Source organism: Ovis canadensis, chromosome 7 (assembly GCF_042477335.2).
Source record: "Ovis canadensis isolate MfBH-ARS-UI-01 breed Bighorn chromosome 7, ARS-UI_OviCan_v2, whole genome shotgun sequence".
NCBI classification, from domain to species: domain Eukaryota; kingdom Metazoa; phylum Chordata; class Mammalia; order Artiodactyla; family Bovidae; genus Ovis; species Ovis canadensis.
The window spans coordinates 48,338,275-48,357,929 of record NC_091251.1 but is presented as its reverse complement, the minus strand read 5'-3'; the positions used below and the strand labels follow the sequence as shown (position 1 = coordinate 48,357,929).

The 19,655-nt window shown below is 38.4% G+C and overlaps 2 protein-coding genes across 5 annotated transcripts; one reads left to right on the top strand and one right to left on the bottom strand.

The window, feature by feature from the left end:
• Nucleotides 1-346: 346 nt before the first annotated feature.
• Nucleotides 347-12,993, bottom strand: HAUS2 (HAUS augmin like complex subunit 2). Its single transcript, XM_069596104.1, has 6 exons — nt 12,423-12,993; nt 7,336-7,428; nt 6,938-7,007; nt 5,739-5,871; nt 3,940-4,048; nt 347-2,380 (listed from the first exon to the last, which is right to left on the bottom strand). Exons 1-6 carry the CDS (start codon nt 12,513-12,515, stop codon nt 2,174-2,176), a joined length of 705 nt encoding a protein of 234 aa, XP_069452205.1. The 5' UTR covers nt 12,516-12,993; the 3' UTR covers nt 347-2,173.
• LRRC57 (leucine rich repeat containing 57) lies at nt 12,460-18,702 on the top strand. 4 transcript variants are annotated; one of them, XM_069596101.1, is made up of 6 exons: nt 12,460-12,828; nt 12,924-13,029; nt 13,135-13,273; nt 13,941-14,209; nt 16,411-16,596; nt 17,051-18,702. In XM_069596101.1, the coding sequence occupies exons 2-6, from the start codon at nt 12,946-12,948 to the stop codon at nt 17,090-17,092; spliced, it is 720 nt and encodes a 239-aa protein (XP_069452202.1). In that variant the 5' UTR covers nt 12,460-12,828; nt 12,924-12,945; the 3' UTR covers nt 17,093-18,702. The 4 variants fall into 4 exon arrangements, with proteins under 4 accessions (XP_069452202.1, XP_069452203.1, XP_069452204.1 ...); XM_069596102.1 differs by having other exon boundaries at nt 12,574-12,677; XM_069596100.1 differs by having other exon boundaries at nt 12,582-12,684.
• Nucleotides 18,703-19,655: the final 953 nt, after the last annotated feature.

The following is a 19,655-nucleotide window of genomic DNA, read 5'->3' as shown; positions in this document are numbered from 1 at the left end:
CGGAGAAGGAAATGGCAACCCACTCCAGTATTCTTGCCTGGGAAATCCCGTGGACAGAGGAGCCTGGTGGGCTACAGTCCATAGGGCTCCCAAGAGTCAGACCCAACTTAGTGACTAAACAACATTGATAGTATCTACGTGTCTAGAAGCTGGGGGAAAAGAACAACTGATCCACACTTATTGACTTCAGCATAGTACTAAATTAGTTTTTCTCTTTAGTAGACCTCAGTCTCAACTTACCTGAAGCTTTTGTGAATCAGATAACCTGTATCCTTATACTTTTAACTGTGTATGCTAAATAAAGTATCTGTCCTTTCAATACAGAATTCAGACAAGGACCACAAAGTTTTAGTTAGAAACTAAAGGTTTATTTATTTTGAAAAAGACATAAAAGACAAAAAAAAAACAAAAATAATACTTAAATCATATTTATCAATAACTGTGACATAAAAAATATATATCCTCATATATACATATATGAAATTACATGAAGAAAATGCCTAGTAAGATGTTTGAAACCAAGAATGGGCTTGAACGGATTTCTAATGAAATGCAACTAAAAGTTTTGCTTAAAGTGTCTAGGCAATGTTCAGCAATATTCAAGACATTATGACAACTCTTCTATACCCCAGTTGCAAAGGTCAGCAAAACAGGCTTCAAAACATGTTGTTTTAGCAGGATAGTTTTGGGTAATGATACTGTTTCCTTATGGACAACTACTTAACTCATCCACTATGTTGAGGTCTTCTTGTCTTTAAGAGTGTGCTGAATACAAGGATGAGTGAATTCCGGTGATAGAGAATGCAACAGCATAAAAATACTGAAGCATACATTTAAAGCAAAAGAGAACCCTAAGTCTGAAAAGAAGCCAAGAGTAGTTTTACTCCTGATACAAATAAATACATCCTAAGACTTAGTATACCAGTCTCTTTTGTATGCATAATAAACTCTGATATGTAAAATATCTGAGCAATTTGTGAGGTAAAACCTCTCAAAGTTTTACCATAATGTGCCTTTTTCTTTTCTTTGCTCTACTTTGCTTTTTGGCCTGTTTCTAAGGCTGCCAGTGAATACCCTCTGGAACTGCTTCATATGTCGGGTCCCCATAACCTCTCTCCTTGCCACCCTGGTTTGATGAGATGCTTGGAGGACTCATAGGACTCAGCACATCACTGTACTCATAGCTATGATTTATTCCAGCAAAAGCATTCAAAGCAGAAGAGCAAAGCGAAAGGTGTACAGGGCAAAGTCTGGGGGGAAAGCAGGCACAAACTTCCAGAGTCCTTTGCCAGTAGAGTCCCACAGGATGTGCTTAATTCCTCCAGCAACCGAATTGTGACATGTGTGAAAGGTTGTCTACCATAAAACCTCATTAAAGATGCAGTGCCAAAAACAAACAAACAAACAGAAGCAAAAGATGCCGCGCCAGGGAACTCCAGCTCAGTGGTTAGGACTCCATGCTTTCACTGCCAACAGCCCGGGTTCAATACCTGCTTGGAGAACTGAGATCCCACAAGCCACACAGCAGGGCCAAATCAATACAAAACAAACAAGCTGTGCCAGGGTTGTTATTGTGGGCTATTCACATAGGTACATCCTGCCTAGCATATATCCAAATTCTAGATTCCCAGGAAGAAAGCATGTGTTAGCACAAACCACACTGTACAAACACCTTAGTCACAGAAAGCAACTCTAACTGACAAGAGTGGAGGGAAGCCTCTTGGAATCTAAGTTTCCAGATGCCAGCCAAGGTCCAACTTTTCAAGCAGGCCTTTCAAAGGATCGAAGTCTGATCTGCTGTTATTCTTCTGCACACTTAGTGACAATCCCACAGGAATAATCAACATACTTTGAGATTCTAGACTCTTCTAATTCAAAAACATGCATTTTTAAAAAACATAATAAAGTCTGCTACCTAAGATATGGTTAATGCACTCATGTTAATAAACTGCCATACTTACATTTGAGCTTTACTGAAAACTGGAACAAAAATACATGGAAAACAAAAGAAAATTCAGTTTTGTCTTAATGAACTTGGAATCTTAGTATTTCAATATAAAGAGGGCTCTTTCAGTTTGACTAGTGGCAAAGTCTATAAATACCTGTGTTATAATTGCCTAGAAATGGGCTTCACACAATTACATATAATTAAATAAAAATAAACAGTTGATAATTACTTGGCATTAATAGTTTGAACATTAACTTTAGAAGTAACAGGTAAAGGAGGCACTATAACATGTTTATGAAGAGAATTTTTTTCAGCTAATATTTTGGGGATATAAGAGGAAACTTCCTTTTGTTGTTCTCGCCACTTGAGTACATTCTCTGCCAGTTCTTCTGTCTCAGTCACCAAAATATCCATCTTCGCTAAAGCTGTGCTCTGTAACAGATGAAAGAAGGGGAAAACAGGAGAGAAACCATGTCTCTCATTAATACATCATTACTGTATCATAAGAATTATGACACCAAAAGTTAACAACTTATCTTTTCCAGCCTCTTAATACAAAGGCTCCTTAAATCTCCTACACATTCTTTTTCTTTGTGAGTTCAACTCTCCTTTCTCTTTACTAATCACCTTCATGCAGATGACACTCAGTCTATACTGTCAAACTAACCTTCTTAAAGTTCAGTCCTACATTTCAGTTTTCTGGAAATCTCCATCTAGATGCATATTCAGTATCTCAAACTCCATTTAACTACAGTTCAACAAACCATGACTAAACATTTACTCTCTGTATAAGACATGTCAGAAAACAAACTTATTGGTTTCTTTAATCTCTTGATACTACTCATCCTCAAGGCCCCAAGGCTAGAAACTTCATTCCTTGGATGTGTCACTTGTCCAAATAGTAGCCTCGTGATAGAAGCTTGACCTCCAGAATCTAAAATAATCAGCACAATCCTTTGTATTCAGATGCTTTAAATCTTTCATCTGAACAACTGTATTTATTCTCCAAGTTTCTTGCCTTTGGTTCCTCTGCATAGTCCTCTAACCCACAGCTCATCAAATTTTAATGTGTACAGAAATCACCTGAGGAACTTGTTAAACTATAGATTCAGATTCTGAAGGTCTAAGGTGAAGGAGTTCTGCATTTCTAACAAGGTTCCAGGTGATACTGATGCTATGCTCATACCTGGGAGTGACAAGGCTCAGTCTACTCTACCGTTATTTTCTCCATGATTTAACTACATTTCTGATTAAGTAAATCAACCCTCTGTGCACTACTCTAAAAACAAATGAAAAAACCATCCAACAGTTCCTCAATACTCAAAGTCTAAACTTCTTAGTCTGATTTTCAAAATATTCCATGAACTAACCCTGTGCCAATCTCCCTCTCAATGCCCTTAAAAATCAACTGGAGTACCATTCTTTCCTCAAATACCTATGCTCTCTAATTTTCATGTCTTGTCTCAAACTGCTTTTTTCACTGATTCTTCAAGATGCAGCTTGCTTCTAACTCCTATTTAAAACTTTACTGAAATATTCCTACTTGCTATTCTAGTCCCAATCTTCTTAAAATGAAAGTAATTACCCCTTTTTCTGTGCTTAGTAGATAGCATCTTCTTTATCATTCTCTGCTGTACTCACTGTGCAAATAATACTATAAAGTAAAAAGTATCTTATATTTTCTCTCACCAAACCTTGAGAATCTGAAGGAAGGTACTGGTCATATCTGTTTCTCTCTCATGATATATATAGCATAGTTCCTTGCACAATGAAGATAACAGATTTATTAAATATTAGAATTAAACAATGTAAAATGACTTATAAATTTTAAAAAAGGCATCCTGATTAAAAAAATAATTCACTGATAATATTAGCCATCAAAAAGTTAAACAGGGAGATCACACATTTGAGATTCTAGTATAAAATAACCAATGATAGTTATAAGCAAGGTGAAAGGAGATGAAGTACCTAAAGCTATTGGTAATACTCACCATTTTCTTTAGATCTGCATCTAAATGAGGGATATTTCTAATTGTTTCAAGATGATCTTCTAATCGCTCAATGAAAGTTACTGCCAGTTCCAGCAAATGCACCATGTATCTGAAGGAAGGAGAAAAAAAAAGTCAACTATTTTTTTTCCACTTCAGATATTTTGTGTTTTCTTTTTTCCCTTTAATTAGAACTTTTAATATGAAATAAGAGAATTACAATCTACCCAATGAGTCATTAAATAACCTTTCTGCATTCATGGAAATGTCAATGATAAAAAAGGTTCTTCTCTTTCATTTTAAACAGGAATTAGCTTGTCATCCAAACAGAAAAACAGACAGAGACAACACTAATCGTGTCTAATGTTACACAAACATGAATGTTAATCACTTTCTCACATAAGTAAAAAAATTTCTCTAGGTAAAACCTCATTCCTTTTCAATCCACATATTCCTGGTGAACGGTGAAGACAACAAGGATAAATGTGCTTCACTGAAATAGCCTACACATGAAACTACTTTAAATCTTTGTATTTGCAAAATGCCTTCAAATTATTACTTAGTTCTTCTGATATTTATAATGTATAGTATATATATTAATGATATTTTACTGTACTGAATATGTTCACAAGCATGGGATTTGTGTATCTATTATTTGACTGTAAGGTAAAAGATTTGACACTTAAGAGGAAATACTGTTCCCTGGTGGTCCAGCAGTTAAGACTCTGCACTCCCCAATGCAGGGGGCCTGGGTTCCATCCCTAGTCAGGGAACTAGATCCTGCATGCCACAATTAAAGATCCTGTATGCTGTAACTAAGACCTGTCATAGCCAAATAAATAATTTTTTTTTTTTTAAAGGAAACTGATCAGCTCAGGGTCAGTTAGTAAGACACTGGTTGGAGAAAGCAATCAGATCACCAGATGCCTGCTTTTTAACTTTATTATTATTTATTATTAATAACCTACACCTTCAATTTGATACTTCCCATACTCCTTTGAGAAAAAGAGAGCATGCCCCTTCTATGGAATGGGAAGCTAAGGTAAAAACTTAAGTCATTTGCCCAAGGCTTTGAGGCCTACAGTCAGCACAGGTAAGATCAGAATTGTAATTTTCCTCCTTTTAGTTGACCCTGTGTTCATCTGTCCCTGCTTAAACTCCCCCAACAGAATTTTTATAGAGAGATATTAACATAATAATAAATTTACATCACAGAAAACTGTCTATACACAATAAAAATGATTTTATCTACCTTACTATGTTATGAATCTAATTTCTTTCATTAAAGTGATTATAATTTCCAAGACACTGGCAAAAGAAATGCCTTTGTCTTCACCATTGCTATAATTCTTTAAAGTAAAGGGTTTTCTTTCTGGTTTAATGTATCAGCATTAATAATAGATATAATCACTTATATACTATTCAATGAATTATGCTATGAAATAATTACTAGTCTAAACAAAAACTACCCTCAGGAAACACGGGGAGAAGGCAATGGCACCCCATTCCAGTACTCTTGCCTGGAAAATCCCATGGACAGAGGAACCTGGTGGGCTGCAGTACATGAGGTCGCCAAGAGTTGGACACGACTGAGCGACTTCACTTTCACTTTTCACTTTCATGCACTGGAGAAGGAAATGGCAACCCACTCCAGTGTTCTTGCCTGGAGAATCCTAGGGACTGTGGAGCCTGGTGGGCTGCCGTCTATGGGGTCGCACAGAGTCGGACACGACTGAAGCGACTTAGCAGCAGCAGCAGCGGCAGGAAACATGTAACTGTTAATGTCTACTTTGTAGTCTAACCTGTGATAAACAGCTTCAACAGGCAAGTTTCCTTGGCACATGGGTTTCAACAGTCTTTGCCTGAGGGACCGCTTTTCTTTTAGCACTGCTTCCAAATGATTATTCATGCTTTGCAGACTATGACACTTCTGAGCTACACAAACCAGAATCAGAATTTATAGTTAGCAACAGGACAAGTTTTGAAATCACTATCAACATCAAAAATCAATCCCACCACTTCTCTCCTAAATATCTCCCCTTTGCTATCTTTAATACCCAACACTAGTTTCATTTTCAACTGTTAATATTTTCTCTTACTCTTCCTGTTGACTACCCAATCTAGTGCTAAATTCTTAGTGTTTTCCAATTCTATTCCTACTTTTTATAGCCATAGCCATATTTTTCACATAAAGTCTTTGCCTCTAATATTCTATATGAACACTAAAAAGTAAACATTCGTCCTATCAGCTACTTTTATGTCAGTATTTTCCCGAGAATTCAGTTAATGGCTATCAACTGACTCTTAAATTATTATTTAAAAAAAATCTCAAACTTACAGAAGAGTTTCAAGAAAAGTTCACTGACTGAATTCCCATATACATTTCACCTAGACTCACGAACCAACATTTGGCTACATTTTTTCTCTTTCTTTACACTCACATACATATATTTTTCATAACCAATTTGAGAGTAAGTTGCAGATGTCATGACCTTTTACTTCTAAAACTTTAGCATGTATTTTCCCAAACAGGAACATTCTCTAATGTAACAACAAGTGTAGTTATATAAGAGAATCAAATCACTACTATTAAATTCAGATAATTTAACATTGGTACAATACTACCAATATTTAATGCAGCCTATATTTAAACATCACCAAATAGCATAATAATAATGTGATTTATACCAAAAAATTTTTTTTCTAATCAAATATTCAATCCATGGTTACCCTTTGCTTTAGCTATCATGTCTCTTTAGGATACTTTCATCTGTAAGATTCTTCAGCCTTTGTCTTTTAAGCTCTACTGACCCTGAGGAGCTCCTACCTCAGCCACTTTTTATGCTATTTGCAATAGCTAAGCCCACAGAAAAGCTGACTTTGTTAGCTTTGGCATAATACCTGGAAAAATTATCATAACCTTGTAGCCTAGTGCTTATTTAAAGTAATCTTAAGAAAAAGTTGACATTCGAATGATTACTCATTTAATTAAATCACTTACCCAAAAAGGAAGGATGGACAACATCTGCTGCATCTTTTTCTAGGCTTAGGAGTTCAATTTCCAGGTTTTTCTACATTAGAAACAAAAATACCACTTAGCTTACCTGAAGTAAAAGCTTAAACTTTGATTTTAAAAAAAGGACAATCTTTAACTCAGCAATATTTAAAGGGAGCAGGAAGATGACTTGTTATGGAAGCTTTTCATTTTGGTGTTTAAGCCCTGTTGCTGCTATTGCTACTACTCATTACTACTATGATTACTATTGTTATTAACTACTGCAAAGAAAAGCCTACGCAGCTATGTGCTAGATACCATTCTACTTGCAAGGAAATTGTTGGAATCAATTAAGATGCTTTCCTTTAGTAGAAGTGGAAAGTAGAAACTCCAGCAAAATTTACCTGGTAGATTTCAGCTTGAATATCTGTGATCTGCTGTAGTCTGGAGAAGTTCACAAAGCAAGAAGTTGATTTCTTAGATATATTTAACATTTCCTATTGGTAAGTGAACAGACAAAGTAAGTAGTAGTATGTCAGAAAAAGTTTCTGTATGCACTGGAATAGCATGCGCACATATCTAAAATATGAGGATATGTCCAACACTCCCCCTGAAAAATGAAGTACAGATTAGGATAATAGCAATGTGTATTTCCTGTTTTTAAAACCTCCACCATCAGAAATCCTTTACCCAAATATTTAAAAAATAATAAAAACAAAGAAAATCACTTTGTATTATTTCCTAAAGCATCATGCACACCAGATTGGCACTACTGATAGTTTACCAGAGAATTCTAAGGCTGAGTTTGCTAGAGAACCACTTCTACACAAATGACCAAGACCTAGTCTACTAGGCCTTGCTGATTAGGGGCTAAAATAAAACACTCTGGGCCACAGAATCATTCATCTGATTCATTAAATGACCTCTGTTGGCTACAAGTCATTCATATTGTCTCTTTCCATATTCTTCCTCTCTCAGATAAAGGAATAGTTTTGTCCAGGCATAATTATTCTTGTAAAAAGCCTACCCCCTTGCCCCACTTCCTTTATATCCTTTCAGTCTGTTATATCACTTTTTAAAATTGCAGGTTACCATAGAATAAGAACATTCTCTTTTTCATCCCTTGGCTTCATCCATAGTTTTTTCTATTCTCTTTTTCTTTTCTAGAATGTTGGCACAGGAAAGAACTTCAGATACCATATAGACCAGGGGCTGGGAAGCTACCGCCTATGAATTAAATACAGCCCATTGCCTGTTTTTGTGTAGCTTAAGGGTTAAGAATGGTTTTCATGTTTCTTAATTGTTGGAGAAAAAAATCAAAAGAAAAATATTTTGTGACACATGGAAATTAAATGAAATTCAAATTTTAGGGTCCAGAAATAAAGTTTCGCTGAAACTCAACTTTGTTCATTCATTTACTTATCTCATGTTGTTCTCATACTAAAATAGCTTAGTTGACCCTATGGACCTAAAAGCCTCAAGTACTTACTCTATGGCTCTTCATGGCAAAAGTTGGCTGAATAATGATAATCAATTTTATAAACATTGAGTTAGACAATGGAAGATTCAAAGATGAATGAAACAAGCTCTCTGCCCTTAACAAGCTCATGATGGATGGTAAGGAAAAGGTATTCTAGACATTACAAATACTCAGTAACTGTGAGTTAATACTAACATATATGTGAAAAGGGAAAGATCAATTTGGAAACATAGTTTCCTACATAATCATGGGAGATCTTGATAGCTATAATAAGCAATCATAAGGCAGAAAATGAGGGCAATTTAAAGTTTTCTGATGAAGTGACATAATCATATATAATACCTATTTTAGAAATGTAAATGGAGATAGTATGGAAAATAAAATTAATGGAGATGGGGGAGGAAGGAGTGGGAAGTGTCTGCTTAATGAGTATAGGGATTCCATTGGGGATAATAAAGAAAAGTTTGAAAATAGTTTCACAACATTGTGGGGTAAAAACCCCAACCTACTCTGGTAATGAGCCAACAATATCAAACAGACAAAAAATTAGTAGAGCTGGACTGGAGGTTGGATATTTAGACAAGTGGCTGCCACAGCATACCCAGTGAGAAGATAAGACTGGATTAGGTCAGTAGCAGTTAAAAAGGAAAGGGAGGGAGAGATATTAGTTCCTAAGAAGATGGAATTTACAAGTCCTAGTTGATACAGGGAATGAGGAATAAAGTCAAGTCAGTAATGACTCCCAAGGATTCGGCTTCAGGTGATTGGACAGATAGTTATGTCATTCACCGAGGTAGACAACACAGGATATTTTACTGATGGCAAACCTGAGGACTGGGGAGGTTAAGTATTAGTTCAACTTTATACTGCCAATGTGTAACAGGGCTGAAATGAGAATACGTTCAATTTGCATTTCCATTATATTGGCCTGACTCTTTCTGCTCTCAGAAGTAAATTAAAGGTAAGAAGGTAAATTAAAGTAAAACATCTCCTATTTCTCAATGTAACTTCCTCCTTCTCTGGTACCTCTTCATCCTTCCATGTTTGTACACTAATCTTGGTTGCATGTTTGCAAACTAGTAAACTCTTGGGTTCAACAACAGGGTAATGGAGCTTATCCAAAAACATGCAAGAGAAACCAGAGGGAAAACAAGAATCTTCAAGAAAAGGAGAGAGGAGAGAAAGAACAGTCAAATTCCTCTAGTAAATGGAAATTCTGTTTTGAGGACTGTGACTTAGGGAACACCTTAAAAAAAAAAAGCAGGGATTGGAAAATTCGAAAGTCTTTACTATTGACAACTACCGTTATATATTATATGAACTTTACATGCCACTGGGCATCTGTTTAGGGTATTTCTGTTTACTCTGCTGCTAGGTACAAGAAGTTGAAATCCAGGACATTCATGTCTAGACATTCACGTAAAAATCCTGATAACACTGTGGTATCTATATCTACATATCTGTTTATGCTTGTATCTGTGAGCATCCTTTCTTTTTTTCTCTGTCCTTTCTTCTTCATACTGAATTCTAGCTAGGGACATTAAAAGGGAGGCAGCATTAACAGAGACGCTCTAAAATGGTAGCAAAGTGCGGAAGAGAGCAGTACACAGAAAATAGACTATGTGTGTATGCATGTGTAGTACTCTTCCTTTCTATTAGAAAATAGATTCTGAGGGGTTTTTTTAGGTCCGGATCCTTATCTCATGTATTGCCAGTAGAGGGAGCTCAGATCAAGGCACTGTGACTCAAAAGTTTGCCAGAATATCTAGGATGTAAGGAATATCTAGGATGTAAGGACTTCTTACATCTGTGGTGGCTGATAGTAAAGAATCTGCCTGCAATGTGGGAGACTGGGTTTGATCCCTGAGTCACGAAGATCCTCTGGAGAAGGGAAAGGCTACCCACTCCAGTGTTCTTGCCTGGAGATTGCCATGGACAAAGGAGCCTCGAGGGTTACAGTCCATGGTGTTGCAGTCCATGAAAGAGTGGGACACAACTGAGTGATTAACACTTTCACAAAGCCACTAAGAGAAATATCAACAACCTCAGATGTGCAGATACCACTCTAATGGCAGAAAGTGAAGAGGAATCAAAGAGCCTCTTGATGAGGGTGGAAGAGGACACTGAAAAAACTGGCTTAAAACTCAACACTCAAAAAACTAAGATCATGGCATCCAGTCCCATCACTTCATGGCAAATGGGGAAAAATTGGAAACAGTGACAGATTTTCTTGGGCTCCAAAATCAGTGTGGACGGTGACTGTAGCCATGAAGCTCCTTGGAAGGAAAGCTACAACAAACCTAGACAGAGTATGAAAAAGCAGAGACATCACTTTGCCGACAAAGGTCCATATAGTCAAAGTTATGGTTTTTCCAGGAGTCATGTATGGATGTTAGAGCTGGCTGAGCACCAAAGAATCCATGCTTTTGAATTACGGTGCTAGAGAAGACTCCTGAGAGTCCTTTGGACTGCAAGGAGATCAAACCAGTCAATCCTAAAGGAAATCAATCCTAAATACTCATTGGAAGGACTGATGCTGAGCTGAAGCTCCAATACTTTGGCCACCTGAGGCAAAGAGCCGACTCACTGGAAAAGACCCTGATGCTGGGAAAGGCTGAAGGCAGACAAAGAAGAGGATGAGATGGTTAGATAGCATCACCAATTCAATGGACATGAATTTGAGCAAACTCTGGGAGATGGTGAAGAACAGGGAAGACTGGCAGGCTGCAGTTCCTGGGGTCACAGAATAAGAACAACAACAGGGCATAAGCCAAAGCAGTATCCCGTATTATCCTATAGACAATTAACCCTACCTTTCTTTCACTAAACCATTCTCCAATGGACAGATCAAAACAGAACAAAGCTTCAATAAGCTATATTTTCTAGAAGTGTTGTATCATATCATATCACACAGTTTTAAGCATTACTCTTAATTTTTAACACACATGGGATGATGTGTACTTAATGGATAGACTGTTTAAAGTGATCATATAATACATCATTCTGAAAGAATGATAAATCCTTATAATAAAAATAGGTTTTTATATGTACAGTTTACTTAAAGTAGAATCATGCTACAAATCTGAGAAGTTTCCTCATTGGATCTAGCTATGTAGTAAGATTATAAGATGGTTTTAAGGAGCTATGGATTAGCAGTTTACCTGTAGGCAAAACAAGTATGTCTAATTAGCCTTACTTGAAGGACACAAGGTAGATCCTCCCCAAAGCAATCAGCAGCCTAACTCACCAGAGACTTATTCCCTTGGTTTATCTTCTACCAATACATTCTAGACTGACAAATCCCAAATGTCTTATAGTATGAATTTATCAAATTACTTTGTTACAGAACTGTACTATACAAATTGTCTGACTCTGTGACCCCAAGAACTGCAGCATGACAGGCTTCCCTGTCCTTCACTATCTCCCAGAGCCCTAGACAAGTTGGTAGGAAGAAAACACAGGAGAGAAGTGAGGAAGATGAGAATTGGGGAGTGCTGTGGTTATGTTTTGCCATTCATATCCAGGCCTTTCGGGATCTTTCTCGCCAATAACCCCCTCCCCACCCCCCAGCCCCGCGACTCCCTAGCTTGTAAAGATGCGTGCTTCCCTTCGCGCCCTCCCGGACCCAGCGCTTCGTAAGACTTCAATATTTTACACAATGAGCATCTTTTGGGAACGTCCGTTTTAACTATCTACCCATTATTTCCCAACCCCGCCATCCATACAATCTAGAGGCGGTTATCACTGGATTGAAAAAAAGGCGGGTAAACAGTAGTTTTTATTATCGCCCACGAACTGACCTGAGATATCTCGCCTGCCGGACACTTGAAACACCATCTACTCAGAGCCCCACTTTTGCATAACCCACTGCGGCCCAGTCACTTCTGCCAGCAAGTAGCCCTATCGGCCTCCAGCCAGCACTCTCAACACCCACTCCGGCACCACCACCTCACAGCCAGCTTCTGTCGCCACCGGGTACACCTCCTTAATGACGCCATCGTCGCCACGCACCTCAGTAACCAACTCCGATGTAATGAGATGGCCCAGCAGTAGCCCAGCAGCGTTTGGCGCGGTAGCCGGGTCCCAGGGGTTCGCCGCGGCCATGGCTGTGAGCCACCTTCCCGGGTGGCGCGCAGAGTGAGTGGAACGCACCGCGCGCCTCGATGACGTCACAGGGCGTTTCCGCCCGTGCGGAAGCCTGGGCAGCGCATCCCAGTGAGCGCCGATCCCGGGTCTTCCCCTGCCGAACCTGCCGTGAGCTGAGCGGTACGAGGCGAGTTCGGGGATCCCTGATCTTCCCTCAACTCCTAGCAGCGTCTCGCCTCGGATCAGCTGCAAAATCGACAGGGCCTGGCGTTCTTCTCTTTCTTTCTTGCCACTCTTAAGCTGGCCTCCAAGATCCCGGGATCGGCAGGAGGTGACAGCTGGGGATTGAGACGCAGCCGGGAGGCCGACGCGGTAGCTGGGTGCCGGCTAGAACCTAGTGGTAACAGCTGCGCTTCCTTCCCGCAGGGACCTGAGCCTTGGAGTTAGGATGGGAAATAGTGCCCTCCGCGCTCATGTGGAAACCGCGCAGAAGACTGGTGTCTTTCAACTTAAGGACCGTGGGTTGACCGAGGTGAGACCTGGGAGGGATCCGACCAAGGAGTGTAAAGGGAGAGGGATCGCGGGCGGTGAGGTTAATAGATAAGCGCTTCTCTGCTCTGAGAATCTCTTTCTTCAGTTCCCCTCAGAGTTGCAGAAGCTGACAAGCAATCTCAGGACCATCGACTTGTCCAACAACAAGATCGAGAATCTGCCGCCTGTGATCATAGGGAAGTTTACTCTGCTGAAGAGCCTCTCCTTGAACAATAACAAATTAAGTATGGCCTTTGCTCCTGGGAGTTTTGCTAGTGATCGGCTTTAAGAAGGGTGGTTTTTCTCTTGGAATAGAATTTGGAGTATAATTATAATGTTATTAAACTGGTATTCAAGTAAATGTATCAGAATCTAACAACAACAAAAAAAGGTGGGGTTTTTTGTTTGTTTTTGGGGGGGGGGTTTCTTACAAGCTTCAGGGAACTACAGAGGCTGGAGAATGGCAGAATCCTCGAGGCGTTCTGTCTCTTAGAATTACACCTATAAGCCTCCTCTGGTGGGGTAATGATTGATAGGAAGTTAATTTGGACTTGAAAGGGACTACCTTTGGCGTGTACTGTAAACAGTTAATTTTGCTGCTAATTTGGAAAGACAGATGGTATGGGAAGGAGAGGGCCTTCCAATCCCACAAAACTGCTGTGGGATTGTGCAGTGGCTTCTTCACAAAAGGAGCCCATTATAAACATAATGTTTTCCTGCATTTTGATGGCACCCTCACCTTCTGCAGACTATGTTGGTAAAGATGCAATACTTAAAAATGGGGCAACATGTGAAAAGCCTATGTATATTTAACAAGAGGCATAACAGACTGCCATATAGTTTTTTTTTAAAACTTCATCAAAGGTGTTTTTCAGCTGTATCAGATTCAGGTTTTACATTTTTCTTTGCTAGCTGCTCTTCCTGACGAGTTATGCAATCTGAAGAAACTGGAGACACTAAGCCTAAACAACAATCAATTGAGAGAGCTGCCATCTACTTTTGGGCAACTATCTGCCCTTAAGACCCTGAGCCTCTCTGGGAACCAGCTGAGAGCTCTGCCATCGCAGCTGTGTAGCCTACGGCACCTGGATGTAGTGGATCTCTCCAAGAACCAGATTCGGAGCATACCTGATATAGTCGGGGAGCTGCAAGTCATTGAACTCAACCTCAACCAGAACCAGGTCTAGAGCTTAACAATTTTTTTTCTACAGTGTGTTATGTTGGTTTGCAGTCTCCTGAATAACCAATTGTTCTCTACACTATATTCATGGAGGGGGTATCAGAGGTTAGAAGAGAGATACATTCTATGGACTGGACTAATTTCAAAGCCCAACATACCATGCAGTTAGTTGAGACACTGGATGTGTTTGTTGTGTAGGTGTTCTTTGGAGGGTGAGATAGATAATGGGAGGTAATATCCAAACTGAAACCTGTCTCAGGAAACGAGTTCTTCAGGTAGTCCTCAAATACCTCTGATTATCTAGCAACTATGTCAGGGAACTATCTAGGAACTATGTCAGGAAGATAGAGTAGAAAAGAGGCTTAAACTCCTAAGTTCTCAGAGTTGGACATCAGGGGTCATTCATTTTTCTTTGGCATGTCAAGTGTATCCTGCTTTTGCTGAAAAACCATCAGTGATAGATTTCTGTAGATCACTCATTTCTTTGTTGGATAGCTTTAATTGTAGTATTTGAAAGTTGTTTAACTTCAGAAGCTCTTTGGTTAACATGTATCTGACTGGAGAAACAATATCTGATCTAGAAATAAAGCACAAATGATGAAATAATCACGGTGAGACCAGGTCGTCTTTGGTTTTCTAGTCTGTGCTTCTAAATCTGCATAGTCCATTGCAGTAGCCAGTAGCTACATAGCCATTAAAATTCATTTAAACTTAAAAAAAATTCATTTCTTCAGCTGCACTAGCCATATTTCAATAGCTCAGTAACCATATGTGACTAGTGGCTACTGTATTGGACAGCATAGAGATGTAGGACATTCCAAAGATTGCAGTTAAGTTTTATTCTTCAAAACTATTCTAGATTGTATTGACCTTTAGGATGATATTCAGTCTTTGAGGGGCCTGGTCTTATCTTTTCCTTAAAGTAGTTATTTTATGTTCTTGAGCTTTTAGGGAAAACATTCTGAATATTTGGAGAAAAAATTGGCTAAGCAAGTTGAACACCTGCTCTACATTCCTATGCTCCGTTAAATCAATGGTTCTCAGGTTTTAGTGTGCATTAGAATAACCTGGACAGCTAGTTAAGAGATCATGGGGCCCCCATACTCATTGTTTCTGATTTTGTAGTTCTGGGGTAGGGCCTGAGAATTTGAGTTTTAACTAGGTCCCAGTGGAGGTCTGAGATGATTACTGGGCTAAGTAACTATAACTAGGTGACTTGGCACATTTAAAGGGCAGAAGAGGTGAGTAAGTCAAGGATAACTGCTTGGTATTGCACTCAAGAGTTAAAAGAAGAGTGGTGCTCTTGGGAATGGGCACGATGGTGAAGCATCCGAAGTTATTTTATTGAAAATCAGAGACACAGGAAAGGAAATACAGGTGAGCAGAAATGAATGTTGATACATAGTTTAACAGAAGGGATAGCTTTAAGGATGAACAGGCTTTCCTAGGATAAAGTTTAGAAAAATCAAATATTAAGTACTAGGGACTGCTGCTTGGAAAATGCCCATAGAAACAAGAAGGGAAGCCAAAAATCCGGAATAATTCAAAAAATAGGAAAAAAAAAACCAAACCCCACAGCACTTAGTATGTATAAGAGGGAGTTTCAAGGAAAGGATAGACAGCACAGTCAACTGCAACAGGGAATGAGGTCAGTGAATCCTTGACTTTGGCAGAAAAGTGGTTGGCATCTATGTACACATAAAAGATTGGCAGTAAATTTACCAAAATGTTTACAGTGATGGATTATAGGTAGCTGTTTTCTTTAAACTCGTGATTCTCAAATTTTCTATAATGAACAGTGCTTTTATTATCAGTTTTGTTTCCAAAAAACCACTTGTGTGTTGTGTTAGTCACTAAGTCATGTCCAACTCTTTGTGACCCCATGGACTGGGGCCCACCAGGCTTCTCTGTCTATGGGATTTTCCAGGCAAGAATACAGGAATGGGCTGCCATTTCCTTCTCCAAAAAAAAAAGCCACTGGTGACCTTCAAAAGTTTTTCCCAAAAAAAAACTGGAGGAGTAGTAACAGAAGCTGGGTAACACAAGAGGCTTCTGGAATGAGTGGGTAGTGAGAAAATGGGGGTGGTAAAAGAAAGAACTAGGACAAATAGTCAAGTAAAGATTTTTAATTTAGTAAAAAATAATCACTATAGTGCTTGTACTTTTTCTTATTATCCTTTTTAAAAAACTGTTGTTCAATAGATATCTCAGATCTCAGTGAAGATATCTTCTTGTCCTCGTCTTAAAGTTCTTCGTCTGGAGGAGAACTGTCTTGAGCTCAGTATGCTTCCACAGAGCATCCTCAGTGATTCGCAGATCTGTCTGCTTGCTGTGGAAGGCAACCTTTTTGAAATTAAGAAACTTCGAGAACTGGAAGGCTATGATAAGGTATGTATTATTGTACTTCTGCATTTCTAGTTCCTGTTCCAGAGAATAGAAAGGTGAAGTAACCCACATAAATGTTTACAGATGCAGGATGTATGTACAGTATAATCTTGTTTATGTCAGTAGGATTTGTTCCCAATATGGAGGTGGGTTCTGAGAATCAGCCAAATGGTATTGTTCCAAGGTGATTTTTTTTTTCTTCTCTAAACAGCTTATTGTAAAGCATCTTTACCTTTTGATAGGTTTCCTACTAGGATATAAGGAGGAAAAAACTCCATAAAACCATGTGCTTTAAATCTCCATCTAAAATAAGTAGATTTTGTAGGAAATGAAGAACTATAAAAACCTAAAGAAAAAAGAATCATCAAGTCCTAAATAACCATTAAAAAAAAAATCCTAAATAACCAATAATTACCGTCTCAGGCATAGTAATGCATAATTCTTTCATGATTTTTAGTACATGGAGAGGTTCACAGCTACCAAGAAGAAATTTGCATGATGTCCTCCAGGAGCATGGGAACTACAGAGTACACTGACTTGGAACCTGTTGCAATCTGGCTGACTGAAAGGCTCCTGTTGTCGTCAAGGGTATCTGCTGTAAGAAGATGATACTCCAGGAGGCCACATTTCACGCAGTGATTGTTTTCCTTTCCAGGGCTCATCTTAAATAAGCTAAAAGGAATCAAGAGACAGGAAGCATCCTCCATTTTGAGTCATGGATAGGGCAAAGGACAATTGATTGATTTTCAAAACCATCACTACTTTGGCTTTAAGAAACCCAGTAGCTAGTTGCTATGTATACAGTGAGGGGATGCTGCCTGGTACCAGAATAGCTCCACACAACAGCTTGAAATTTCATGTGTTTCAATGTGTGAGCTTTCATAAAATCAGTTGCCATTCCACCTCTGTGTTAACACTTCATGTTTTTATGAAATTCAGGTAATTCATGAGAGGCCACTATGGTTAATCTGAGGATTTATGATTTTATTCCAGTCCCTCCAAATATTTATTCTTAGAATTTAGGATGTTTGTAAATATATGACTCTTGATTAACAATGTACTTTGCCAGAGAAACAACACAACACTAAGAGGTGTTCCGCAAGGCTGCAGTAGCAATTTTTTTTTTTAACTATTGCAGGTGCCTTATTGAGAAGAGCTGAAACTGTATATGCAAAACTTGTAAGATACAAGGGTTTTAATAATCAAGTTTTTCCTGAAGTTTTATGAGAAATAATGTCTTATTTCTGGTAATCTTTTTGTATTTATAACTATTAATAATCAAATTACCTATCAAAAAACTACTGCTACAATATTTTACAACTTATGTTTATCAAATTTATTCTCTGAAGAAGAGAATATACTAAATAAAGATTTTTTAAATAACTATGGCTGGAAGAAAGGTTAATCCTTTAAAGGGAGAAGACAGGGGAACTTTAACCTGTAAATGGCCTTTTGAAAATAACTAATTAATGGGACTTTCCTGGGAGTCCAATGGTTAAAGATTCCGTGCTTCCACTGCAGGAAGCATGGGTTTGATACTGGGCAGGGAACTAGGAACCCACATGCCACACAATGCAGCCAAAAATTAAAAGCAAAAAAGGAAACTGATTAGGGAGAAATATTTCATCTTCTTGTTCAGGTTGCAAGAGTACTGAAATGCTTTCATGTGACTGATAAATATTTTTGTGGTACTGGAACCATGCTTATTTAGAGAAACTAAAGGTATAAAAGTAAATAATGTCAGACTGCTATTGACATGAACATTTAGAAAGCTTCCACTGTTTTCTGAAGTTTTGTCTTAGCCAAGGGGCTGTTATTTACCATGTATAGTTAGTTCTCATTTTACAAACCTAGTTTAACCATTAAGTCATGAGATCACAAGAACCTAGTGTTTATATGAGGAAAGTCTCTGTGACCTTAAATCTGGTCTAGGGGTTCTCTTTTCCCCATGTCATTCTGTTTCTCAACTAGGGGAGGGATGGGGGTGCCCGTTTATCATCATTAATTTTTTTAATAAACTTTAACGCTTAATCTTACTGATCTACTGAACATTTCTCTAAATATTTTATCAGTACTTATCTAATAAATCAGAACTTATAAATTAAACAACTTAAATGTCTCCAAACATTTAATTATTAATGGGGTCCTCTTGTGACTGCTTTCACTACCTGGACCCAGCCAGATATTCTCTCTTCGCTCTCATTTGCCTGCCCAGTCTTCCCAGGTTATTCTCATTAAACCCACAGTGCAGTGTCTCTCTCCTTTGTCTTTACTTGTTTGCTCAGTCAGGAATGCCCTCTCTTACTAACATGTTCCTTCTCTATGTCTAAGCCTCCTCCTTAGAAGTCTAAGCCCCCTCCTTAGAAGTCTAAGCCCCCTCCTTAGAAGTCTAAGCCGAATTAACCGCTCCATCTGTCATGGTAGCACTTCTCAGATTCTATATTCATCTGTCTCTTGCTAGATTGGGCTACTTGAGGGCAAGGACTAAAGGTAATATGCCCAAAGATATAGTACACAAGTATTTAGACTTAAATATAAGTTAATAAAGTAGGCTGACTTATGGTCTGGAGGCTGGGATTCTAGTGGCCAACAGTTCTAAGTCACCCAAGTTCTTTTAGAGCTCAGTTAGAAGTCAGTGTAGTATATTGAGTAAGAACATGAGCCTCAGAGTCAGAAAGATCCTGCTTTGAATCCAAAGTCCATCATTTACATGCTTTATGAATTTGAGCAATTTACTCTTATTTGTAATATGGGAAATACCTCCTACCTCTCAAGTGTGTTATAAGGACTTGGTGAAAAGATACATAAAAGCATTTAGCATAGTGTCTATTGACAGAGTAAGCACTCAATGACTGGTACTTTTTATTTCAAGTGTAAAACAGAAACAGAAGGCTTGGAGCAAACTATGTTAGAATGAAAAACAAATGAATAGAGAATAAGGAACCTGATTATCAGTCTGAGAACTATAAATATGATTAGAAATGTAATTGAAATAACTTAGAATTTTAGTAAGAGGTTATTCCCTTTAAATGCTAAAGAATAGCATTTAATGAAAATAATTC

What these genes read in the sequence shown, in the direction of transcription:
- HAUS2 (XM_069596104.1), bottom strand. Translation starts at nt 12,515, where the DNA reads ATGGCCGCGGCGAACCCCTGGGACCCGGCTACCGCGCCAAACGCTGCT. An exon ending in TGTCCATCCTTCCTTTTTGG is followed by an intron (nt 5,872 to 6,937) that starts GTAAGTGATTTA and finishes TGGTTTGTGTAG; the next exon opens with CTCAGAAGTGTCATAGTCTG. An exon ending in ATGCAGATCTAAAGAAAATG is followed by an intron (nt 2,381 to 3,939) that starts GTGAGTATTACC and finishes CATCTGTTACAG; the next exon opens with AGCACAGCTTTAGCGAAGAT.
- LRRC57 (XM_069596101.1), top strand. Translation starts at nt 12,946, where the DNA reads ATGGGAAATAGTGCCCTCCGCGCTCATGTGGAAACCGCGCAGAAGACT. An exon ending in AGGACCGTGGGTTGACCGAG is followed by an intron (nt 13,030 to 13,134) that starts GTGAGACCTGGG and finishes CTCTTTCTTCAG; the next exon opens with TTCCCCTCAGAGTTGCAGAA. An exon ending in TCAACCTCAACCAGAACCAG is followed by an intron (nt 14,210 to 16,410) that starts GTCTAGAGCTTA and finishes GTTGTTCAATAG; the next exon opens with ATATCTCAGATCTCAGTGAA.